We start from the raw sequence: 26,529 nt of genomic DNA, 5'->3' as shown, positions 1-26,529 counted from the left end.
CACTGGGGCAAGACTGTCACTGCACATTAGAAATGGAGGTGAAGGCTCTTTGATTGCCACCAAATCAATCTCTAAGTGTAAATGAACCCTGATCAACGTGCACTGACATAGAGCACTAAAGGAATGGATTCACAGAGGGACATGAGTTTCTCTTGGAGACTCTGAGCTTTGTGGAGATACCTTTTTTCATAGCTGCAGGTGGATGGGAGCTGAAGCTATCCTAAGAAAGATTTTGATGATTTTGTTCTCATCTCCATCAACAGCTCTTCCTCAGCCTTCCCCTTGAGAAGCTGATATCTGCTGTCCTCGTGCCCCAGCTGCTCAGAAAAGGGATGAAACTCTCTTGCAGGGGCAGTAATTGAGGCACAAGGCTGTGCTGGTGGCAGGGCTGCACCCAGACCTCATGTCCCTGCAGTGCCCTGCTACCTGTCAAACCTCCAACACCCTCTTTTCCCTGCTGCTTCCACCCTTCATTTGGCAGAAAGGTCTCCTTCCCCTCTCCAGACCCAGAGATCTGCACTGTTCCCTTCCTATGCCCTCCAGCAGCCCCCTACCCACCCCAGGCTCATCATACTCTCTTCTTGGTGCCTTGGGTACTCAGTACCCACATCAGAGCACTGCTGGGCAATGTAAGGCTTTCCAAGCCATGCTTAACTCATTTTCACAAAGAGTCATCTCACAAACCTCAGATCCAGCAGCAGAGAAATGTCCAGCAGACAAGAAAGGGGTTTAACAAATACAATGGACTGAATCAGAGACCTGCCCCATAACCACCACTACCATAACCATAACTACCCACTCTTGTCCCTGCTCCAAACTAAGATAAACCAGCTTTTATTGTATTTTAGAAAAAATCCTTTTTTTCTTTCATAGTGAAGCAATTAAATAGTTTGAACACAAGCTTTGACAGCAGATCCCTCCCAGACAAACAAGCTAAGGACAGGAGAAATTGTTCTGCAAAATCAGGTTCTCACAAGCTGTGTTTGAAAGTGGGCAGGAAAGGCAGCAAGAAGAGTTCTCTTCCCTCATTAGCAGTCCCAGATTAGCTCTGTCAGTGCGCAGGAGGCTGGAGCTGGGATTGGATACGGACCCAAATGTCTCCTTGCTTATTCAGAGCTTATCAGAACACCCTGAACTTTCAGCCTCGCAAATACTGAGCTGGAAAAAGCAGAACACGCTCTCTGGGGAGATTTCGTGTTCATTTTTACCTGTGGTTGGGCCAGAAATACTTCAAAGATAGATTCCCTTGTGACATTTGAAGTTTTCTCATTCAGGAGCCTGCCAGAGTTTGAGCTATACAGAGGTGGATATTTATGAGGTCAGAGTTTCAGAAAATCTCAGCTTTCATAGAGTCACCAAAATAAATGACCTGCTTTTCAAAAAAGGTCTCATCACTGAAAACACACTGAGCCTTGTGTCCCACAGGGAGCTGGTGAATTCCCAAGTCCCTTTGAAATCAGGATCTAATTGTGAGAGGTTTGCTTTTAGATATCTCACTGGAGATATTTTGAGCTAGAATTTTAAGGGGTTTGTAAAGCAAAAAAGTCAGTACAAAAGTCAGTACAAACCTGGCTAGCTGTAGAAAGAAACATCCCAATCTTCAAGTTCAAAGAAAAAAGGGAGTAACAGAAAAGTGAATATGACCTCAGTACACCAAGAGGAGAGATGTATATATGGATAATTATCTATTGCCTTTGTCACATGAAAATAATGTAAATAGAATGAAGTCAATGGGGTCTAGTCCCAAATCTGCATGTACCTTGCATCAGGCAGGGCTACTGGGCCAGCCTGTATGACCTACAGTCCCTGATGATTCCCTGCAACCCCAGTACATGTTCATCAAGACATACTCCCTCCCTCCTCAAGCAGTTATTCCAAGAGCTATTTAATTTCCCTTCCAGATGCTCCATCCTACTGCGTGGCTGGCTCTCACTACAGACTGTGCTGGATCCTGTCCTAATTCTTGGAGATCTGGGAGGTTTTGCTGTTTTGGCTGATGGAATTTGGCTTGTCTATTGTTCAAGGGAAGAAATTGTTCGTCCAAACCTTTCCACCCAGTCTCACTCCCAATAACTGAGCCTTGCATTTTCACCTCAGGGAGATGTCGGTAATGATGCAAAAGGGATGTTGCCAGTAGCCTCAGCTTTAATCTGCATGCTGCATTTTAATTGCATTCCACAGACCTAAAAAGAAACCTCCATTGACAACATCTGATCCAGGACATATGAGCAAACAGAGAACTTAGCAGGCAGAAGGAACTGACTGCATGGTTGATTTGCCAGTTGGGACTTTGGGCTGAAGAAAAGGGAAACTTGTAGTTTCTAACAGTTTTGAGTCACTAGATCTACCTTTAATTTTTCATTGAACACCCTTGAGTTTTGCCCTGTGGACCTGCACACTGTGAGCTGCCTGCCCAGACCCAGGTTACTGTGACCAGACTGGCGCTGCTGCCACAGCACATTCTGGTACAATTCTGCTGCTCATCAGCCTGTGAACCTCTCCTGAGTCAGATCCACCCAGGCATGACATACAACACAAGAAGAAAGTCATCAGAAGATGCTGAAATGAGCTGGTCACTAGAATAAAGGTGTCCCAGCTGCTTCTCACTGCATTAGAAGAGCTGTTTGCCAGTGGCACTTACCCAGCATCCCTTTGTTGGAACTGGACAAGCACATATCCTTCTCAGCACTGGGAAGAACAAATCCAACCACAAATACCTCCACCCCATCTGCCATCAGTGCCAACCCTAAAACAAAGAAGAGAGTCCACTGGAAGCGTCCGTGGCCACACTCCTCGATGATGTTCTCGTACTGGTGGGCGAGTTGCTCCTCGTCCTCCATCCTCTCGGCCATAAGGTCAGCACGGTCTCTGTACTCATCATCCATGGCAGGGGCTCGCTTCTTCTGCTTTTCTTTAATGTCATCTGGGTGTGGGATCCCTTGGTACTCCCCCTCATAGACCTCATCATCCTCATCGTGGCCTTCTGTAACGTCACTCTGGGCATCCTCTTCCTGCGCGGGCTCGTCCCCGCCCCGGTAGTAGCCGTCGTTGGGTGCGTCATAGTTGCCATCCTGGTACCTGTAGTCATCTGAGACCTGGTTTGTGTTTCTATATCCATCATCCATTCTGAACAGAGAATTCTAAACACTGCAGGTCACTGCGTAGATGTTCTAAAATGTTGTCTGGATTTGTGCAATTCCTGGTGTTGGTTACTTGAACATATCTTCTCTCCGTTCTTTGGAACTGATGGGATGTACAGCTTCCCAGGCTCAGGAGGAGAATTATATATAAAGGTTCTCTTTGACAGAGTCTCACGCAGCTTTTGGTAATGCTTCACTTTTCAGCTGTCATTTGTGACTTGCTGGGTTCTGTGCTTTGGGTGAGAAAAGCTGCTGTCTGGGGAACAGCGAGGGAACAGCAAATTGCACAGCCAGGGAGCTAGGAGGATTTGACAGGTTTTTCCTGATTCATTGTGGTGCTGAAGGTCATGTCCTGAGAAAGAGGAGACAATAGCAATGAGACAGCAGTAACCTTGCAAGCACACACGGGCTGAGTTTAATGCCCAACATTTTGAACACATGCTTTTCCTTTGAAAAAATATGGCAACAGAGGAATGTTTTTTGCATCATCAAAACCCAAAGCCTCAGAATAAACCAGAGCATTAAAATGTACCAAGTTCAGTGGGAACCCAAAGTAGAATGTAAAGTACCATGTGGTCCCAATTTCTATCATTCCTGGAAGTCCTGCCTCCCATATGTGGTCCTGCTTTCCACAGAGATCAGAACAGCACTGGGCTGGGTTGCTGGAACAGAGCTCTCAGGTTGCTAAATATGTTTCCATCCATCTCCTCAGAGTACACTCATCCCTGGTCCCTACAACTGGCTAGCGTCATATTGAGACAAAATATGCTCTTGGTTTTCTTCTTCATCCAGATCCCCACATCAATTTTATTTATTGGCTTCTTTTTTTCCCTAGTGTCTCTCCATCTGTATGCCAGATGCACAACTGGCATGCAGCATCTGCCAAGATAAAGTCACCAAAAGTCACACCAAGCTCTGTTCTCTCCATATCTAAACATCAACAAGGGAGGATTTTCACAGAGAGCAAAAAAATAAAGCTAATACAGGACCACTGCTGTCTGCAGGGAAAACCAAGGGAAATCAAGGAACATCTAAACACATACTCCTTCTGGACACCTGATTTCCATTATTTTCCAGGCAGTTTGCAGCCAGCTGGCTCTCCAGTGTTCCCCTGCCTCCCACAGCTGTAGACACAGAGTTTGGAAGGAGAAGCACATGGGAAAGGGAGTGGAGTCAGGCCAGAGCAGCCAGCACAGCGTAGGCATGCACAGAACACAGACTTTGCTTTAAGCTTTGAGCTACTTGCCTAAATAAAATGTAAATGAGGTATGGATTGACATGGGCAGGCACAAGCCTGAGGATGTGTGGGTGTTGTTACCTACACAGTCAGTTGACCTATAGAAGCGCACGCAATTGCACACACTGTAAATAACAGTGCTATATGCAGCTAAAGCGACTTCAGAGGAGAAATTCAGTAGCTCTCTCTATAATAAAATGCTCAGAGGGGCATCACTCCTGCTGCAAATGCTGTGATTTTCTGGCAACCCAAATGCTCAGGGTAAGGAAGGAACAGAGGCCTGACTTCCCTGCGTGGATTAATGGCCATGCCTTTCCTGTGCTGTTCATGGAGCCGCTCCAAGGAATGTCATAAAAGCTTCCTCGGCACTTCTGCTTATCTACCTATATATTTGTGGCCCATAATTACAAAACAGCCTCTACAGAGCCTGCCAGAACCTCTTCCTTTTCTCTGCCCCTCTGCTATTTGTCACTACCTTCAATGTGTTTCCTCTTCCCTTTCTTTATGCTGAGTCACACCACACGTTTTGCATCAAGTGAAAAAGGCAACAGGGCATTCTTTCCAGGGCTCAAAAAAGGCACTCAATAAAGCAATGGAAAAAAAAAATTAAAAATGCCAAAGCCATTCTGATCAGGTTATAATGATCAGGAGTTTACAGTGCAGGGAGCAGTAAAGAGAAGTATTGGCATAGGCACCAGAGCTGTTAACGTGCAGGGGAGTTAATACATCCGACAGCCATCAAAAGCACTTAAGTGAGTTCTACAGCTCTTGTTTCAGTGCTGGAGTGTTACCTTTAATGGTTAAAAAAAAGTCCAAAATTACTTTTGAGTCTCAGAACCTCCCAGTCCTGAAGTAACTTTCTTGATTACACAAAGATTTGTGTCATGACTGAACATTATGTTCTCCAAGGCAGTAAAATGTCGTTCCACAGAGACATATTTTCTTTTGAAAAGTAGGGGAAAGAGGCTTTTCTTTAAAGAGAAAAAACAAAAGAACAATATGTGCAAAAGAACATTAGGCCTTACTTTGGAAGTCTCTAAGAATCATCTGCTGGCAGGTCATGCTTCAAAGCGACCTCAAATGTTGGAGCAGGAAGCGCAGTGACCTCACTGTGTTTGTCCCTTTCTGGTTGCTACAGAACTGAATTGAAAACTCATTTAGGAAACGAAGTAACAACAACACTAATGATCAATAGCAGAACTGATCAGAGTCTCCACAGACCTTATCTCTCTTTTCAAAAGCTAAAAGTATGTTTTTAAAGACCAAGTGCTAGAAAACCTTTTGTTCTCTACTTAAAAGCTGCTGAGGCTTAAAGCTGGGCTCTTTGCCTCCCACAACAAGAGGACCAAAGATCACAAACTTAGAAAAGAACTATTGAAGCATCCATGCTCTTTCACTGACACACAAAGATTGGCATTTACCAGATGGAATCACATCTTGGGCAGCCTAAGAAACCATGACATGAGCTGATGGGTCTCACAGACCAGTGAGAGTCACCTGAGTGAGGAAGAACATGTACTTCAGATAAAGGGTCATGGCAAAAAATAGTGACTGGGTTCCCATTCAGTTTGTAGGATGGATATTTTCTGGGATCACCCTAGGAGAAAGAGCAGTGCAGAGAGGCAGGCTGTAACTTCAGAACGCTACACTTTTTTGCATTTCACACCACTTGTTTTCTTTCCTTGCCACATATGCACAGGCTGATTCACTCCAGACCTGATTCTTTAACACCCTTTCACTCAAGCTGAGCTGCACTCACTCATTAACAGCCCCATTTAGCATTTAGATGCGAAATCATGATGTGTCACAAAGATGGCAGGCTTGGGTTGCTATAATTACCCTTCACAGTGATGCATGAGCACTTGAGACAAATATACACATCACACCAAGCCTATTGTAGCAGGGTGGGTGGCAGTCTCTTCTCCCGGATAACAAGCAACAGCACAACAGGAAACGGCCTCAACTTGTGCCAGGGAAGTTTCAGACAGGATATTAGGAAAGTTGCATCATGGAAAGGGTTGTCAGGCATTGGAACAGCCTGCCCAGGGCAGTGGTCAGGAGTCACCACCCCTGGGGGTATTTAGGAGACATGTAGATGTGGCACTTGGGGATATGGTTTAGGGTCAATAGTTGGATTTAATGATCTTACAGTTCTTTTCCAATCTAAATGATTCTAATTACAACCCTTGGCCCTTTTAATCAGCCAGTTCCCTTTCTGAGACACACAAGTGAAGTTAAGCACACAACAAACATCAGGCTCTGTAAGGCAGAGTCTGCAGGGGCAGGAAGGCAGAGGCAGGAAAGCCTCACTCTGAGTCTGCCCAAAACAACCCATTAAACTGAGTGCTGGACACAGAAACCTGGAATATATCAGAATTCAGATCCTTTCCTCATTTCTTTAAAATACACTCTGCACCTTGCAGTTTTCTTTTACTCTTTAGCTCTGTAGTTAGTTCAGATGTTGCCTACTTAGCCAGGAATTCATTCATTTGAGCTCTGCAACTTAAAATAGACCTAAAGTCTTGGATAAGCCTCATAATAGAAACAGTATCTACTCTAGGAAAAAGGGATGTTTAAAAAAAGCAGATTAACACCTGCATTTGCCTCTGTGAGAGGGTATATAGGTAAGTCTGGCGTGCTGAGGTGATAAACTGGAGGGCAGCAGAGCTTGGAGGGGATGCAGGGAAGGGTGAGCTTCTTGTGCTTGGTACTAAATAAAGAGAGCCAGGGCTTGTCAGAGAGCTGGGCTCTATCAGAAAACAAATCATGTCAAATTAGTGAGCAGAGCAGATATGAGAAGGGTTTTCTTATGAAATATTGCACCTGGGGGCATGATAGAGTTTCTGGAAAAGCAAAGAGAGCGAGGATGTTGCTCTGTGGGAGCATGAGCCGTGGGTGCACACACATAAATGCATAATGCACATCCATGGTGAGGATCCAGCAGGGAGAGAGCCAAGGCTGGGAGCTGCCACCCAGAGCCTTGCTGCAGCTCAGAAAGGGAGAACACTCAAAATCAACAGCAGGAGGGAGAGGTCGTTTGAACACTAAGGAGAAGGAGCAGGACAGGGACACTATAAAAATGCTTTCAAGGGATTTTTTAGTATTCACCAGAATAATCCCTGTAAAACAGATGGCAGAGCAGTTTAATATTCTGCCTGAAGGACAACTCCTCCTGCAAAACATCCTCACCCCCAGAGCTGCTTTCTGCTGACAGCAATGGGAAGGTGCTCAGATCCTACAGTGACCATAAGGACATTCTGCAGTCACAAAGATGACTGTAAAAAAAATATTCCTGAGAAGATATTTTCCTCACTGAAAGGAGAAAGATGATTATGTAGATAGGTTTCTGTGAAGTTCCAATCTCAGATTCTTAATGAGGCTGCAACTAATGGATCTGTTTGTACACACAAAGGGACAGATTTTTGAGGTGCCTAACAAATCACAGCTCCCAGGGGAGCAGCATCCTGGATTTCAGGCAGCCAGAAATGACACCAACATTATCACACAGGCTGAGCACTGTGGCAGTGAGTGATTACTGTGCTGCTGGATGGAAGTGCTGCAGGCTGAGCATCCTGGGCTCTGTCCCTTGGCATCTCTGTGTCCCTCCAGACCCCACAGCAGGACAGCACAGCTTTCCCCTTGTGGGCATTGCAGATGCCTTGCAGATGTGATTATATGAATACAGGAATATATTCATATATGGGCAACTTGTGTCCCCAAAACCTTAAACCTAAATAAACCAGAATCTGGGGAAAAGAGGTCTCTGTGCTCCCAACTTCACAGCTGAGGAGCTGTCAGGAAAAGTGCTCCCAGGTCCTTGTCAGGTTTTCAATGAAGTCTTGCAGACTCACATTTTAATTTTTTTTAAACTAAGAAAAATACTATTTTATCTCAGGAGAACTTTGAAAATTTCCCTCTTTCCAAGTAGTATAAATAATAATGATAATTCTTTTAAAATCAAAAAAATTGGGCTGCAACCCCATAATTCACAACAAAAATGTTTTCAGATCAGCTCCATTATAAATTCTTCATCTTACACTGTCCAAAGTTGCCCTTTTCATTGGCATCAAAAAAAAAAGAAAAATAGAAGGAGGTGCATGGAGATTTGTTTCAAACTGAAACAAAATGTTTAATTTAAGAAATGCCATCCTGTCAGCTGCTTGATCCATTTTTTATTAGAAACATTCGTCAAAACTGATTTTTTCCCCCTAAATAATTCAGGTTTGGAAAAATGGCATGTTTTTATCAACAAAAATTGTGACAAGAATTCTGATTATGCTCTCATGGATGTAAAATTCTCTCAGGTGCACCTTTAAGAAGACAATATAGAGACATACAATATAGGAAAAGTAATCCTGCTATTTATATGCATATGACTAAAGGTATCTGACCTCTGTGAGGCAGAAAAGGGCTTTTCTTCCACAGGGCTGATTATTGTTAGGGGAGGTTTTTTTTTTTGTTTTGTTTTTTGTTGTTTTTTTTTTTTTTTTTTTTTTTCTTTTTGCTAACATTAAAATTGCTGCTGCAGCCACACAATTCAACATCCAGAAGAGAGCTGAGCAATATCATCATTCTCCTGGACAGATGGCAAGGCTGGGTTCTTGGCAAGGATCCTGCAGAGCAAAAAGCAGCAGGATCTGAAGAGAATTTATATGTGAGGGAAGGTAGAAAAAGGAAATGAGGGGGCTTCGGATACAAAAGGGTAGAAACCAAGTGAAATCGGAAGTCAAGGAGCAAGAACAGGGATTTTTGGGGCAAACTGTGCTCAGAATAAAGGAGGAAATGTCCAGGGAAAGATGGAAGCCCTGAGATATTATTGATCCACAAACTGTGGAAGAAAATGCTTTGTAATAACAGGAGCTCTTGCCTTCATATCCAAGGATTATAAATGCATCTTGTGCCATCTCTGTTGGAGATCAGCCCTGAGCCTTATTAATTCTTGCTTGACTTTTTGCATCTCTCTCTCACTACCAAAACAACAGGAGAAAAGTCTCAGAGCATGGAACTCTGAAACACTTTTGGAGGAAGCTGGCTGTGGAGAATATCACTCAGTCAAAAAATAACCCAACCCAACCCACACCAACGACTGAACGTTATTTTAGGGGATGATTGTATCAAAATAGATCACATCTCTTGTAGGTCTTCAGCAGTCACTTCCCTTCCTTCACCTCTCAATCAAATATCCTAAACAATGGTGGTGAAGAGCACTGTGTCCCTGGGGAATTTCCAGGAGGATGTTCTCAGATCTGAACACTGGCCAGTGAATTGGTGTGATTTCATCAGCTGAAGACCGTCTCTCTTTTTTTTTTTTTTTTTTTTTTGAAATACAGATCAGCCCTTGGGATGCAAGTTTCTACAGTATTTTAGACAGGTAAAGGAATCCTATATGCATCACCAGGAAAAAAAATCCATTCTGATCCCTCTTCAGTCTCAAAAGATTGGAAGTAAAATTTGTCTTTGCAATTGATGTCCAAAAGAAACCATGATCATCAAGCATTCATGAAGGAGGACTATATCACAGTCCCAAGTTGAAAACCCATTGCAACTGGAACAATATCAGATTCTGTATCATTTCTGAGGTCTCCTTTCTGCTCTTGTTCCAAAAAATCAAGAAGAGTATATGAGTTTGATTTTCTTACTCAATGACATGGCAGCTGGAAGCAAAAATGAGTTACTGTGCCATCAAAGACAACAAAATTACATGGAAGGGCATGTCAGTATATGTTTTTTTCAGGTGTAAAATTATGTGTTAATGGCTACAACAATCAACTGTGGCTGCAAACACAGGAGGCTAACTGGGTCTGGGCAGCAAGGGATTTAAAAATCAAAGTCTGGAGCAGAGCTTACCTTTAAAAGGAATTTGCTTTGGACTGTGGAAAAAGAAGTGTCTTTTGTTGTAGCTTCAGAGGAGACCACTGTATTAAGTGAAAACTAAGAAAAAAACCCCTAGTTTTTCCTGAAACTTTTTTTATTATTAAGAAATTGTTTGATAGATGTGTAACACAGGTTCAAAAACTCTCCACGGAGCTTGTTAAGCAAGCTATCTGTGCCACAGATTCTGTAAAGAAGAGCAAGGTATTTGAAAGTCATTGACTTGAAATCATCTGGTTCAAAGAACCGACTTTCAGCAGTACAGATGACACCTACTGATTCCTCCCCTACAGCACAGGTAGGACATGTAGGGTAAAACCCTCTGTGCAGTGTAAAAAACATTGATTTCTGGAATGGGACTCATTTATTCACTGCTCCCACACTGTAGTTTGGAAAAGATTGGTGCAGATGCAGCCCTGGTGTATCAAGAAATGCAGAGAAACTAGAGATGGAGTATTTAGTGTGCTACCAGCAGCCTTGATTAATTATTTAGAGAAAGCATTTTAGTTCAAAATTCTCTGCTACAGAGTTTATTGAACTGAAGTTCTCCTACAGTTTCTGGATAATCTCTATTGATCTGTGGTGGGTTTTACACATTCCTGGGCAGGTGCACACTGTGCGTGTTTGTTCCACCAGGAGAAAATATTTATTGCACTGTTTGATCCTACAGTCCTGCATTACACAATTTTCTGTGAGGAGAAACTATTGTCTTTGGAGCTGGAGCATTTACAGTAGCCCTTGGATTTGGAAGCTGAGATGGACAGGGTACGAGCACAAATAGTTCAGTAGTTTGAACTCTCCTGATTTATGCTGAGTAAGAATCTGGCTGCCCTGCTCCAATGCCTTTACATTTTTTCATTCTCACCCATCCCACTGGGGGAGAATTCTGGTTTCCAGCACATTGAACACTGAAATACCATTGCCTTTTGTGGTGATGGTGGTGACTCTCACAGCAAAGTGGCTGTGGGATGGATTCAGCCTGTAATCCACAATATTATGTTATGAACTAAGGGACAGAAAGTCCCCAGACTGTTAGAGGGAGATTATACCCTAAAGTCTGATACTCTGTTGATGCAGATGCTTTAAAGGTCATATCTAAGACAGTATGTGCTACAGCAAGCTGGCACAAGCAAACATGCAGCAGATGAAACAAGGAACAAGCATCAGTCAAGCAGAATAAACAGTTTTTCTGAAGTTAGGGGCACAGAGTAGCAAGCTGGGTGTTCATGAGATTGATACAGAGAGGAATGTCTAACAGTAGGAGTTGGAAAGCAACGGCTTAGCAACACATAGCTATATAAGGAGGGACAGACTACACATTAGGATTCCAGAGAAAGGCCATAAAAGGTCAATTTGACAAGCTGAATATGGATAATGAGTTGAGACAGATGGTGTAAGAGTATGGTAGCTAATAAATAATGAACAGACTTGCTTCAAGGAGCAAACACGAGGAGAAGTCACAGCCCAGAGCTTAGTCAGAGGGAGGTGATGAAGAGGAAAAGAACAAAACCATGGAGGATGGAGGAGAATCACAGCAGGAGGCCTGGTGGGAGAGGAGTGTCTGCTGTTATGCGCCAGAGTTTTGTGGAAATGATAATTTACCCAAAGAGAACTTAGAAATGCATATGCCTGAGCTGGAATTTGGCCATCTTACAGAGATTAACAATTTTTTAGCTGAGAAATTGCTCATAGTCTTTAAACTTCTTCTAGACATCTATTTCCTCTTGCCCTCCTCTCCCATTACCACAGGACCTAAGCAGCCTAGAGTGCTCCCAAGTCCCATCAAAGGCTGGGGGAAATTCTCAGGTTTGTTTTGCACATCATGACTTGAGGCAGGGAGAGACTAAAACTGTATCTGAGTATGGAAATAGAAATGCTGTGTGCTGTCCCCCATATTCCAGGGACCCTGTTGACAAGCAAGGTAAAGATTTATTCCCATCTTCAAACTCCGCTATGCTCCACATGATGACCAAGATAAAGGTGAGCTTTGCTGCCCCACAAACATTTTCCTGTATGTGGAGCTGAGGCACAAACTCCAACCTGGACACCAAATAATATTTAGAGGTGTCCCAATGTAGATGCAAATCAAGGAGTTTTCCCAAAATCACCTGGGGGAGCCATATCAGAGCCAATCAATCAGCACATGTTTCTGCTATTTCCTTGTCTTTTTAAATATAATAACGACCTACAATCTTTGAGGTTTTACTGCTTATTAATAAACCAGCTGCTCTATCAGCATTGCACCTGGCAGCGTAAACCAATAGGAAATGGGATTTTTATTCAGAAACAACAGTGCCCTAGTGCCCTTTGATGTATTTAGCATTTCTACGTGTGTTTGCCCTTGGGCAGCTTATTAGGTTTAACCTTACTGGGCTTGCAGGCCCTGACAAGCTCCCAGGGAGGACTGTAAGCAATAACCTTGGAAGTAAACTGCTTGCAATTCAGCAGATTCTGCCTGTGTCAGACAGCAAACATCCCTGATTAACTATAAACTGCTTAGCTTATTGGCAAAGATGTGTCTCTGGCTACAAAGGGGATTTTTATTTCATCACACTTGCAACCTGAGTTATTAAATAATGAGCCGCTTAATTAACTAATTCATTAATACATGGCTGTGATGAATAGATTTGCTCCAGTGACAGAGCCATGAAAGCAGAAAAGCCCTGAGTGATTTCTAAGTACTGCTTTCTTTCAGGAGGGATTTTATTTGAGCAAGCATCCTTATTAAATACCCCTTTTATTTTTCCTGTCTCTACCTAACACAGCAGCCTTGAGGTCTGCTGTGTCTGTTTGCCCCCAGCACTCCATGCTCTTCTCCTTTCCTCCTTTCTGCCTTGCTCCTCCTTTCATTTGGATCCCTGCAGCCAAAGTGTCCTCAGAGTGCTGTGCCACAAAACGACCCTTTGCCCATTTCTCCCACACTGCTGTGGCCAGGATGCCTCATCATCCCCAGCCACAGATGGGAGGTGACTGTGGTGCTTCAGGTACTGATAAAAACCCATCAGTTATTGCCCACAATCACCTTCCCACAACCAACCTCCCTGCTAATGGAGACAAAATAATTTACTGCACCTCACAGCAGCCTTTGCAGGGTTGTTATCTCCTGTTTTCTGTGGCATTATTGGAGTGTGTTGAGAAAGAGCTCTAACAGAGACATTTCCACAGGCTGGAAACCACTCCTGCCATCAGGAACAGCTCTTTCCCAGCCCAGGATGCTCAGGCATCAGTCTCTCGAGACAGCTGCTCGCCAGCTCCAGTGAAGCGTACAAATGCAGTGGCCATGCCAGGATTCTCACTCATTCCCAGCAATCCCCTGCAGCCTGTCACAGACACAGCCAACCTTATGCTTCCATCCTGCCCTTTAATAGGCTTGATCCTCTTGTTTCCCTTCGGGGCTGCCCAATGATCAAGGCTAAAGGGGCACAGTTATTATGAGATGAGATAAAAGGGGTGGTTCTCGAGCTAAATCCAGCCTCTTTCTTTTCTGCATAAGACCTCCAAAACAATTGTATTGTGGCCTCAAGGGCTTTCGAAATTGCAAATGCACTGTTCATTATGCACCTTGCCTGTGGAGAAATACAAGTGCAAGCAGAAGCAAATTTAAAGAGACTCCTTTCAAGGTTAAGTGGGAGGGAAAATACTGGAGCAATTGCTTTTGCTCCATTCATGTTCATGGAATTTTGATTAGTTTAACCTTTTTTTTTTTTTTTAATATGAGACACTACTGAGAAGACCTGAACCTTGTAGCAGCCACAATCATTCAACAGATTCCATTATCTAGCTATCAAATTCACTATGTGCCCCACATGTATCAGTGCAGCACAAACAAAACATACCCACAGAGTGATGTCTTCTTCTGTAAGGAGGCAATTTGCAAAGCCTGTCTGAGCTGCACCTTGAATATCTGAGATTCTCAGATCTTTGAAGAACCTGCATTTGAAACCAGCATCTTGAAGAAAGTCATAAAAAAAATTTCCATAGGACCTGAAATATGTTGGTATTGACTTATCAGCAATGTTACCCAAAGCAACTCTGTATTTATGCTTATGTTTTTATACTCATGGAGGATTTAGACTCAAATGAGCACCCAGCAGTATTTTTGCACCTGAAGAAGAGGAGAATGGGTAATTTGGGTGCATGTAATGGGCCCCTTAACATTTTGGAAAGTTGGGTTGCCTGGCAGTGGTTTTTCCTAAGCCTCCCTCATTCCTTTCTTGTTCCTGCAGGAGTCTTTAGGATAGATCTTTGCAAGAGGGGCTCATTTACACAGAGACTTAAGCTTGGCCAATATTCTGACAATCCAAAGTCATGTAGCTTTCAGCTGTGCCATGGGGAAATTGCTGTCTCATAGTCTTCTGAAATGATGTTTGTGCCTCTGCAGAATAGAGAAGGAAAGGAAGAAAAAACTGAAAGAAGGAGAAGATACTGCAGGAGCCAAAGAATGAAAAAAAGCAACAGCAGAGCATGAGATGCAGGAAAGGAGGCAGGACAAGGCAGGGGATAGCGAAGGTCAGAAAGGTAGGGAGAGAAAAAGGCATAACAGTATCAGTGTCAGAAACTAATGTTGCCTTGAACCAGTAAAAAGAAGAAAAACAAACAAAAAGAAGCCAGTTAGGCTTAGCACTTCACAGCAGTGAGAAGGTTCTGCATTTTCCTCCCAAACACATGAATAAATTCCTGCATTCAGGTTGGACATTAATGATGAAAAAGCTTCATCTCCCCAAATTAATAGCTACAATACATCATCAAGCTGCAGCACTATACCCTGTGTGTACGCAGAGAGAAAATCCTCAGCATCACCTGTCGAGGCAGAAGAAGGATTTAGCTGTTATTTATTGCTCGGTGTGACTCATGCCTGTGGGTAGGGGCACGACAGTACAGATGGGAGTTAAAATCAGACTGCCATCAGGGGAATTTATGCCAGGAGAGTTGAATTCAGGCAACTTCTGCTTATGTTTTACCTGGAATTTCTCTATAAAATATGAAAAGAGTAAAAAAGAATTTGAAAAATGCATGCCTGTGCAGACATTTGTTAGGACTCAGACAGGTTTGATTAGAGGAGAGATGGCTTAGTGACTTGGACAACATCAAGAATTCTGTACAGTTTTCTCTAATGCCACAAATGGCTCCATTAACCTAAGGCAAGACATTTAGCTACTCTTAGGTTTAGTTCTTTGTCTGCAAAATTGTTGTAATAACTTGTTTTCTCTACCTGTCAGATATTGTGTAGGGAAAACACAGGCATCACTGAAAAGAGAATCTTGTAACCACTAGTGAAGAGCTCAAAAGTTCACCTTTCTGGACTTAAGATTGTCCCTGCCAAGACCACTGTGATGTTGAAATGATGCTCACACGGACAGAGCCTCTTGTGAATGACCTCCACTGTGCTGCTTCTGATCAGAATCAAGAATATTTCCAGCACATTTCGTAGCTCTCCTTCTGTTCCTCTCATTTCAGCCCCAGCAAAAGAAGTCATGTAAGAACTCTAAGAGTCATCAGACTCCCTAAAAATGAGAAGGCAACTGAGAGAGATCCTGAAACTTGAGCTACCCATGCACAGGAGCTGCTCTGGCTTTCAGAGGTGGGGGACAGATATTTTTTGACTTGTCTCCATTTTCCCTGCTCCAAGTGTGCTCCTACCTGCAGATACTGCAGTGAGGGGCACCCTCACCTGCTCCCCAAACCCAGCCTCTCTGACCCAGCCCAAGGAGCTGTACAGCAGAAATGCCAGCTGTAGACTCCCTGGAAGTGAGTTTAGTGGAGGAATATGGCTTTCAGCAAAATTTAAGCAGCAAGGACCTTCATCATCTTCCTTCCTGCTGGGAGTTTGAGACCTGCCTCATGTACATATTGGCTGGTCTCCACTTGCCCTGGGCCTGCTTGCAAAATCTTGTTTGGTATCCAGGCAGCCTTTCCCTCAGCCCTCTCCACACCTCAGATGGAGTCCAGCTCTTCATGTCAGCAGGCAAATTGAGGGACTGAGGGGGACAGCTGCATTTGGCCCCATCTGAGGATTTCATCTGTCAGGGTGTTATTACCCAGCTTCCAGCCCACATCCTGACACGCTGAGATCAAACCTCATCAGGCTCCTCAGGGACGTTTTGGCTGCCCATCCTTCTGACTGTCATTTTGATAGTCCAGAGCTCCAGGAGAGCTGGCCATGCTCTCTGTGCTGCAGAGCCAGGCACAACAGGCCTCAAAGAGCTGCTCTTGAAGAGCACATCAGGGAATGGCTGCCAGGATTTGGGCTTCAAGCACTCCCTTGCTGCCAACCCTCCCCACAGCAGTGTTCCTGCAGCTGGCCCCTGATGAGCAGATGTATGGGATCAGGGCTTTCCTCTGGCCCCTGCCTTCCCAGGCCTCACAAGGGAGCTCCTGAATTTGGCAGCACTTGCAGGTGGTGCAGCCTGGGATGTGTTGTCACATTTACTCCTACTGCTGATGCTGCTCCTCCCCACTGAGCTGCAGGGACCATGTCCTGTGCCCCAGCACAGAGCTCTGTTCTCTCTGTTCTCTCTCTGTTCTCTGTTCTCACTCCTCCCTTCACCCCAAGTCAACTGGCAATGCTCCCCAAGGCTCCTTGTCAGGACTGAAGTCACTCACTGGCAGATGGGTCTGGTGGCCAAGTGGCTGCCCCATCAACACACACCCAAGACCTTTTTTGGGTGAAAGAGAAGGCACAACAAGGCAGCAGCTTCTCAGAGGCCTCCATGCCTTATCTGCCTTCCCTACCCTCTGTGTGGGCTCTGTTTCCAAGCATGTTTTGGGACAAGGGAAAATATCCTTTGCAATGGACAAGAAAAGAAAAAAAGAAAAAAAAAAATCAGTCTGTTTGTTCTCAAAATGTAAATTAGATGGACTTGCAGTCTCATAATAGGAGACAAAGGGACACTAAAGAAATTTGAAAGGCAAGAGATTAAAATCTTGCACAAGGAAATTCCTATTTACACACTGACCTGTGGGACTTCTGGGAATAAAAGGCAAGGTGTTGGCAGCACTAAAAAGCAGGGATTGGATGCATTTGAGGGAAAGAAGGTCAGTATCATCTGCGTTTCTTTTTCTACAACTTTTTTTTCCACTGGGAGAAATAAATTCTTCAAGGCATGAGGCAAACATCAAGGGAACTTCACTGTGGTGTAGGCTGATCCATGAGTATCAACCAAGAAGTTTTCTTGGATATATTTGCTGGTGCCAACTGCCAGAGAGGGCAAACCAAGGTAGATATTTCCCCGGGCTGTCAGTCCTGGGTAGCAGTAACAGGAAGGCTGTGGAATGTTTTTCCCTTCACCTGTTACTCTGGGACTATTGACACAGAAATGACACCAGGAGATAAAGTGATATCTCAGTAAATGGCTTCTGCTCCCCACAGGGAAGAGAGAATGACAGTCTATCACACCTGGAGTAAAGACAAAATAAACTCAAGACTTTTGCTAGTAGCAGGAATCCTGGATGATATATGAGAGACTGCAGGAAGCAGTGGAGTGTGAGAGCAGGTGTCCTCCAAATGACAAGCCTGGGGGAATTAGCTGGCAAATTTCAAGGGGATAACAAATATTTCAAGGTAGATCACGTTAGTGCCCCTTCAGGGGAAAAAGGATAGAATATCCCAGGTGAAGAAAGTGGCAAGGAGGTGATGATCAGAAGTTATTTATCAAAGTGTAACCTCACACTTCCTTGTCAGGGAGCCAGGGAACAGCTGACAGACAGCAGGGGGATATCAGACCTTTCAGCTAACCCAGACTGGATAGGCAAAAAGCTGCTTTCTGATGGCAACTTAGTGATGAATGTAAAATCTGGTGGCTGTAAATTTTTTCTGGTTGCCCAGGAATAAGCAGCCAGAGCACAGAAACCCACAGTACCAAGCCTGCAGAAACAGCTCCTGTCTGCAAGCAATGTACCTTGGGAATTTACTGTGAGATGAGTAGGATTTTCTCTGGGAAATAACTCCTCCTAATTGTTTTGAAATTACTCTCCTCCCTTGTGAAAACAAAGAAAATGTCTCTCCCTGAGGGTTCCCAGTCTATTGCTGTCTCTGGATGCTGCAAACTGTGGGGGAACTCCCCTGTGGTCAGAGCTGGCTGACAGCACAGTGGTGCTACAGTGGATTGCAAACGCAGCAAGGCTTTGTGAACCCAGATCCATCCCTGATATTTGTCTGTATAACCAAGGCTGCCTCAGTGCTGCTCCTACAAACCAACATCCTCTTCTGCTCTGCTCATTTAGGGCACCCACCTCTCCCAGCCAGAATAAAAGCCAGGCTGAGCTGGCAGAGCCCCTGGCACAGGAAAGGAAGTTTTGCCCTTTGACTTTTCTTTCTACTTCTCCCATTTCTGCTGCTTTGCAGGAGGGAAGCACTGGCTGTGGTCTCTGCAGCAAGGGGTTCCCCTGCAGCATGACATCATGCAGAGAGCTGCCTTGGCTCATGGACAGGGCTGATTTCTTCTGGTAGAGTAACCCTGGCTGCCAAGTGAAGGCAAAACTGCTGATCCTTCTGCACAGCACCCTCAGCACCTGCCCCCAGCCAGAGACCAGCTCCTTCTCAGACTCCTTTCCACACCAACCTGACAAATCGCCTGCTGCGCTGCCACAGATGGCTGAGGCACTGCTGACTTTCTCTGCTCAAATCTGGCCAAGTTTTCCAGCTTTCCTGCCCTCTCTGGCTCCTTTCTAGCTCAGTCATTCTGTGGGATTTATTTTTTTTAACACTTTCCATATACTTTTTAGGAACGTTGGCTCATGTTGCTGGTCTTTTCACCCCTGTATTCAAAGGGTGATAAAAATCACCCATGATTTGCTGCAGGAGACCATGTGAAGGGAGACTTGGAGAATCCAAATCAGCCCCCTGAGCCATTTGACTCTGAGAAGGGTAAGATCAGAGGATATTTAATTAGGTTCCTAATTACAACAGGTATTAACTGTCATAAAATCACCTGTGTGGGGATCCCAGAGCAATATGAGCTGGAGATTTCAGAGATATGCATTGCATAGATACACATGATTATTCCTTTGGCTTGATCCCAACTGCAAGAAAAGCAAGCTGAAGATTTAACTCTAATGTGCCATTTATTCTTTCCATGATAAAAACAATGTAAAGAAATTACAGGTGGGCACAGATGGGTTCAAATACCATCAAGACCCACTGTATTTCAATCCTAAAGTAAAATCAAAATAATAAAAAAATGGGATCACTATTGGAAAGCCCAATTGTTACTGAAGTAAAACCACCTTACTTCTCTTTTCTGCATCCTTTCTAAGAATATATCCCTGCTGAGAGGAATAGACATTGTTTCTTCCACATGATCCTGACTAAGAGCCCAGAAAATGGGGAATTTACTAGAAATCAGGGGAATAACTTTGAAGGTTAAAAAAGCAACCCATTTTCTACTGCTTGCATGCTCATGTCATCAGGCTGATAAAGCAGGAAAAAGCATCAAAAAATAGAGTGGTTTTCTATGAAAAAAGAGGTGCTAATAATGCTTTTTCTTTACATAAATAATATTTTTCTTGAAAATTTGGCTGGTTTGTCCTGACTCAAAGTCCTGCAGTAGGTTCAGTAATTTTCAGAAATGGAGAAAGGGAAAAATTTGCTTCTCAAACATTTCTAATTTCTCCAGAACAGATTCTTTTTCTTTTGAGAATAAAATCCCTCTTTGACCAGAAGGAAAGAATGTCTTCTTCAAAGAGAAATGAGGAGTTTCTCTTTTCCATGGCTTCACTGGGTAGCATAAAGGGACTCTCCAGCTGGACCCAGCTCTGTTGGGACACTTGCAGCAGATGCAAAAGCCTGAAATTCAGACTGATGCTGAAGCTTAGACAAAGCTTCCTGACAGCAACATTTCAGGGGCTGAAGGACAGCATCTTGAGGGCATGGAGAGAAACCTCATCAGTGGGGTTGCTGAAAATCAAAGACAAACTGCTGGCAGTAACCTGTAAGTGTGAGCCTGCACTGGCTGAGCCACAAGTTTTAAGAGACGTCACTTTAACCCTTCTATGAATTAAAGATGGAAAAGACACCACAGCGTGGCAGGAGGGGGGCAGTGCTGCTGTTGGCTTCCAACTTGCACAGAGTGTGAGGAGCAGCTTGTTCTCTACATCAGCCCAGTGGCAGGTAGATTAAACATCAGCTGGTACCTGGCTGCTGAAAAGAGCATCCAAATGTCACCCAGCATTAAGGGGATAAGGCCAAGGCTGCCAGAAGATGTTAAATCCAGGGAACTTCATCTGTCTCTGTGTTTCTCTTGAGTCATTGTTGCTTTTGCAGTGGAGGAGCCCTTCACTGCAGGCAGAGCAAAGGGCTGCAAGCCTCGGGGAGTGTTGAGGCTGATGAAATATAGATGGGAACCTGGCAGGCTCCTCGGGCTGGGTAAATACATGCTCAGTAATTGACTCCATCTTCCAGCAAGAAATGCTCTGCATAAGGATGAAGAACAGGCTTGTTTGGTGAAGTGTGATATTCACATTTGACTCAGCAATCACTGAGGAAAAAAAGAAAGAAAGCCCCTCCTCTGTGATGAGTAACTGAGTAGTAACTAACAGGTAACTCCATTTTCAACCTTTCTCCCTTTTTACTCCACCTATTTTCCATCACCCACTCAGAAGATGCTATCTCTGATGTCCTATAGAAGCATCTGATGAAAGCAGATGCAGCACAGGCACAATATCTCAACCCAAACCACTTACAGTCTCCACTACACTCCCAAAGAAAACATCTGCCTACCTGGAGGTGGCAGGAAATGGAGCTGCTGATGCACAGATCATGCCACAGCCACAAGCCAATGGTTAAGTGGTTACTGTGGTAAATGAACATTTGGTAGTGGCTCTTTTCCAGCTGCAAGGACAGGAATGGGAAGGTGAGTTCATGGGAATACCCTGAGTTCATGCAAACCTGAACAGCTGCTCCCTGTGAAATTATTACAGGCTTTGGCTGAGGGTCCTGCCTGTCCTTTGTGTATCAGCTGGATCCTGGGAGATCTCTGCCTTCATGTGTTCTAACCACATAGGACTGGTCAGAACAAGCTGCTGCTTCTGCAACCACAGCAAATGAATTATTTCTAGGCACCTCTCAGGAGCCTCTGGTGCTTAACTGGATCTCCCTAACATGGAACAAAGATTCCCCTTCCCAGTGAGAAGGTGAAACCTGGATGACCACTCCTGTCAAGGGTAAGGTACGAGTCCAGACATGAGCAAGCAGGGCCAGATGGATGTGAAATGAAGCCATCTAGGAAGATTCTGAACTGAAATCTCATGTAGATTGAACCTCATGATGGAATCTCACAGTGGAAACAGCAGCAGCATCTCTTGCTCAAGCAGGAATTTGAAACATTCTGAAGCAGATATTGAAAATTATTTTTTTGCTAACAGCAGGGATGAAATTCACCCCAAACCCACTCAGCTCCAAGCTGCATCTGTGGACAAATTAGTAATGCCTGGTATCCTATATCTGCCTACTAATTAACTCAGCAGCCTGTGCCAGAGTTAATCAGGGAAGCAGCTCCATTATCCCCAGTCCCCCCACAGGGCAGGGATCCACCAGCTGCCACCTCCCACATCCTGCAAAGGCAGGGCAAGGACCTGCTGGGTTTGCTGCTGCCCAAAGGCCACTGAAACTTTATGGGGGAAAAGTGGGTATTTGTGGGTGTCTGTGGGTGTCTGTGAGTGGATGTGGGTGGATGTCCCTCAGCCCTGCACCACAAGAGCTTTTCCCATCCAAGGGAGATCCCTCCACAGGGAGTTCCTCCCACACACTTTACACTGACAGAAAGGAGGGAGTAAAGGAAGAAACTGAACTGAATTTATTAATTGGAAAAAGACAAAGCTTGTCTCCTATAATTCAGCCTCAGATGGAGCCCCCATCTCAGAGCCCTGGGGCTGCTGCTTTCCCAAAGCACCTCAAAAGAAAAATCCTCATTCAGGAGGATGTACAGGAGATCGAGACCCCTGGGGAGGGTCTGTTCCAATCTGACCCATTTACCCCGGGGGGTTTAATCCCAACTTGTGGGGTTGGCAGGCTGGGCATTCCTTCCCATTTGAGGGAAAAGCTGTGTAACACAGTGTTACAGATATCATTTGCTTCCTTATTTGCCGTGCATCTCTTCCAAGCCACACGGGCTCGGATGCTGTAAGCCTGCCAAAATCATGGTATTATTTCATAGTATATAGGAGGGAAACACCCCCCCAACAATAGTTAAATAATTAAAATGAGGTCCTGCATTTTTCAGCACACTGCTGGGAGATGGAAATTCTGGATGGTTTTTTAATCAAATGGCTTATCTAAATCTAGCAGGAATTAAAAACCGTTTCAGAATTTGATTTTTTAAATGTCAAAAGAAATATTTTCTTTTGGAAATCTTCCAGACGGAATATTTCCCAGTGCAAAAACTTTTCTTATAATTATGAAAAAATAATTGAAATTGAAAAGCTCTATTAGATGCTCTGAAAGAATGAAAAAGATGCCAAAATGATGGCAAATGACTTTCACACGTCCCATTTTAATAGCAGTCTTGATTTTTAATTTGATTTCAATTACGTTATGGACCACAACCTTAGGGCTATAGATTAATCCAGATTTGCTCAGATGAGAATCCATCCATCAGCCCTGCTGTGACTATGTTCTTCTAATCAAATGCAATTAACAACTGTCATGAAACACTAAAAAAAAACACTTACAAACTGCTTAATGACTCCCATAAACTGAACTGATTCATGTAATTTTTGAAATCAAGTTTCAATTAGGTCCAAAGAACAATGAAAGCACAGATTCTGCTGTGATTATATCATCTCAGTCTGAGTGAGAAAGATAAATATGATCCATTTTTCCTTTACCATTGGGAAAAAAAAAATCTGCTAAATGCCTTGTTTTGTGTAGCAAATGTTGGCCAGTTCACTCAGGCTGTGAGTAAGCAAAGCTTCTCTTGCACATTTACTCACAGGCATTTCTATAGACTTCTCTCCCATAGGATGCAACCATCAAACTCTAGAAATATTTCATAAAATTATGATAAAATTTGACTTAATTTATAGATAAAACAACCAGAAACCAATTATCAGTGATGATTATGTATTAAAATAAATGGAATCCAATGCAAGGCCTAAATTCCCCTTGCAGGAAGGATGGAAATCCTGTTTCTCCATCCCCTGTCTGAACCTCTACATGACCCAGAGGGACCAGCAGCTCTTTACCCATCCTGTCCTGTTCCTCCAGGCTGGATGGGCTCCCTGCCTGCTGGGTGGCCTGGTGCTTTCAGGACAGATTATCCTGCATCTCTGCAGATTACAGCAGCATTTTAATCAAGTTGATATCTTTTCTCTGTTTATACTTACACTAATGAGATCAGAGACATTTTTCCGAAGTTTTCCTTTGATCACAGGACAGATTTGCATGTCTGTTTTGGACACTCAGACAATGAAGGGAGCCTTCTTTCTCTGCTCAAATGTGTCTTTTCTGACAGCATAAAGTGACTAAATGTCTCAGGCCAAGCTGTGCTGCTGTGACACTCCCTACAGTCACAGCCCACAGATCAACCCTTTCAATCTCTCACACTTTTGGCCCCTACCTCTAATCCCAGCTCTCTTCCTGCCTCTGTCTTTATCCTCATCAACAAATCCCTTTCCCCTCCTCTCTCTCTGCCTGCACCTCCATCCATCACTGTCTCTCCCGGGGTTTTGGGGGTGTTTGGGGGTTGAGCCTGGAGCTGTTGTGTGAACACACAGACCTCAGGTGTTGGCTGCCATCACAACCAGCCTTTGAGCACCTGCAACAGCCTTTGAATGCCACAAGGTCTCTGACAAGCCAGCCTGACCCCCATCTGCAATCCCCACCTCGCTGAGCACTCCCACCTTGGCTCTGAGAATGAGGAACCCAAACCCACGTCCTGATGGTGCCTTTTCCTTAAAACCCACAAAGCTATTTTGAGTCTATTTGTATGGTATGGCCAGATGTATTCAAACAGAGACTAATTTCACCAGCACAAACTTGTCCTCACATAACTTCATTTTCATCCAGACAGAAGCTTTTCATGCAACAGCCACGAAACCCTTTCAATATTTAATCAGCTGCATGGCCTGGAACAGCAGGGCCCAGCAGCAGCTGCCTGGCACAGAGTGGGTGAGGGGGATGAGGGCTCTCATCCTCACCAAGCCTCTCTCCATTCTAAAAACTTGCCTCCTCCACAAATTTGCTCTGGAGAAAGGCAAATGGGAACCCCGTTTCAGCCTTCTGCTTTAGCTGTAACAGCTCCCAAACAGCATGGCTTTGAAGCACCTTGGTTTTCATTCCTCCCTTCCAAATTCCACTTCCCAGGTGTAAATCTTACTTTCTTTCCTACTGATGGCTGGGAAGTTGCTGTGCTCAGTGCCCTGTAATTGTGAGTCAGCAGGACTTGAGCTCTCTCCCATTTCTTTCCAGTTCTAAAGCAGGCAGGGAATAAGCTTTGGCTACAGACAAGGCTTTGCAGAATTTGCAGGGTGTGTGGGGGGGCAAAATTAGGCTTTTCCTCTTCTTTCCTCATTCCCTTAGTGCCTGTCCTGTGTGGCTCAGAGGGGGAGTTGAAAGGACATCATCTCTCGTGGGTTGGCTCTGCAGCATTCAGCACAGACTGTTGGTAGCCACCATACCTAAGGAGGGTATCTAGGAGATAAAGCCTTAAGGAGAGACCCCAAAGTGACCTGCTTTAGTCATGCCTGTTCCAAAATCATGGCAAAACACCAAATGCTTTCTGGTCAGAAATGGTCTGTGAATGTTTCCTACCTGTGCCCTGATCTCTGCAACATCCCCAGTAGCCAGCAGCCCAGCAAGGCTCTGGTTTGTCCCTCCCCTGCTGCTGGAGGTGTCTGTGTTGCCCACCATCCCCAGCACCAATCCAGGCATGGCTGCAGCACAGGCAGCATCTCTGAGGGTTTGCAGTGTCTTAGCTCCTAAGAACAATGCTTCCTCTCTTGCTACAATTATAAAATAGATACTAATAACCAACTCTAAACACCCTTATCTAAAAGAAGAAAGAAAAAAAAAGCATATCCAATTAGCGATAAATAATAAGCAGAAGATTAATTAAAATTACTCTGTTCTTAATTCTCATCCTCTGGCTCTGAGAATACAAAAGGCATTCCCCATCTTCCCAAGGGTGTCCCCACGTCAGAGCACCACCAGAGCCTCCAGAGGGCCAGTGACTGGCAGTGGTGACAGCAGGAATTGTCATGGATGTGCTGGCCCTGCTGGAGATGGGCTCCCTGCTCCTTCCAGGCTGGTCACAGCCTCTCTTGGCTCACCAGGGAGGCTCAGCCTGCACCAAGGCCACCAATTTTGGGTCTGAATTGCAAGTGAACACTCCTCATCTCCTCCTCAATGCCTGCAAGTCTGACTTTTTCAACAGCAGCTCCACATCGGAAGAAACCACTGGGATTTTTCAATCTGGGTCTGTGTATAAATCATTTAACACCTCATTTACACACACTTATAATTAATGCACACTGGATGGCTGCAATGAAACAGCCCTGATAAAACATCCAAAATGCACTGGACTGCAAGTGCATTGGTTTAGGGGTGTAGAAGGACAAATGAACCCCCTCAAGAAATGGCTGATCCCACTGGCTCCCACTCTCACTTTCAGTGGAAGCAGATGAGAGGAATTTGGGTCAGATTTCCTCCTTCCTAGTGCGCTGAAAGCATTTGAGAACCATTTGCCTTTTTGTAAAAAGCCCACACCTCTTGTGGCCACAAATCATCTCCTCTTCTACTTCCCATCTATCAAGTCAGAGAGAGCCCTGGGCTTTGTGTACAGAGCAGAATTATCACTTTTTTTTTATTATTGCATTATCAGGTGCGATATCTCTCATAGTAGCCCATCTATCTCTTATTCTGGTATAAGTCCAGAGAAATTTTACTTATTTTGCTGGATTTACAGCCCTGAGAATAACATCAGTACCTATCCACCCAGGATAGTTTGTAAATCTAAAAGAACTTTTATCCATCAGTAGGAGTGTCCTGTGCAACACACCCTTTGTGTCAAGTACAGCTGGAGAAGAATTTTGCATACTTCTATTCTTGTCTCCCAAACCCTCCATCATCCCCTTGGAGGCATCAAATCCAATTTGCCTCTAACCTGATTCCCCAGATGTGCTACTGCCCCAGGGAGTGTGACTCAGGAGCTGCAGAACAAGGTGTAGCTGGGCATGATGGAGGACCTTGGCTGCTTGTAGGACTGCAATATAAATGAGGTTCCTCAAAGAAGTCACCACCACCTCCTCTATGGGGGTCTCCTCTGAGTGTCAAGGCATAGAGGAGAC

At 44.3% G+C, this 26,529-nt stretch overlaps 1 protein-coding gene across 1 annotated transcript in view; it reads right to left on the bottom strand.

Moving 5' to 3' along the window:
- SV2B (synaptic vesicle glycoprotein 2B) overlaps positions 1-26,529 on the bottom strand; it is a 58,428-nt gene that overhangs the window by 27,857 nt on the left and 4,042 nt on the right. Inside the window, exon 2 of the mRNA XM_083871057.1 lies at positions 2,642-3,492. Within this exon, the coding sequence (XP_083727183.1) occupies positions 2,642-3,125 (484 nt within the window). The 5' untranslated portion in view covers positions 3,126-3,492. The remainder of the gene's footprint in view (positions 1-2,641; positions 3,493-26,529) is intronic.

The sequence above is a fragment of the Zosterops lateralis genome (genome assembly GCF_965231275.1).
Source record: "Zosterops lateralis genome assembly, chromosome: 13".
Lineage (NCBI taxonomy): Eukaryota > Metazoa > Chordata > Aves > Passeriformes > Zosteropidae > Zosterops > Zosterops lateralis.
The sequence above is the reverse complement of the archived record's forward strand: the minus strand, read 5'-3'. Positions and strand labels throughout refer to the sequence as shown.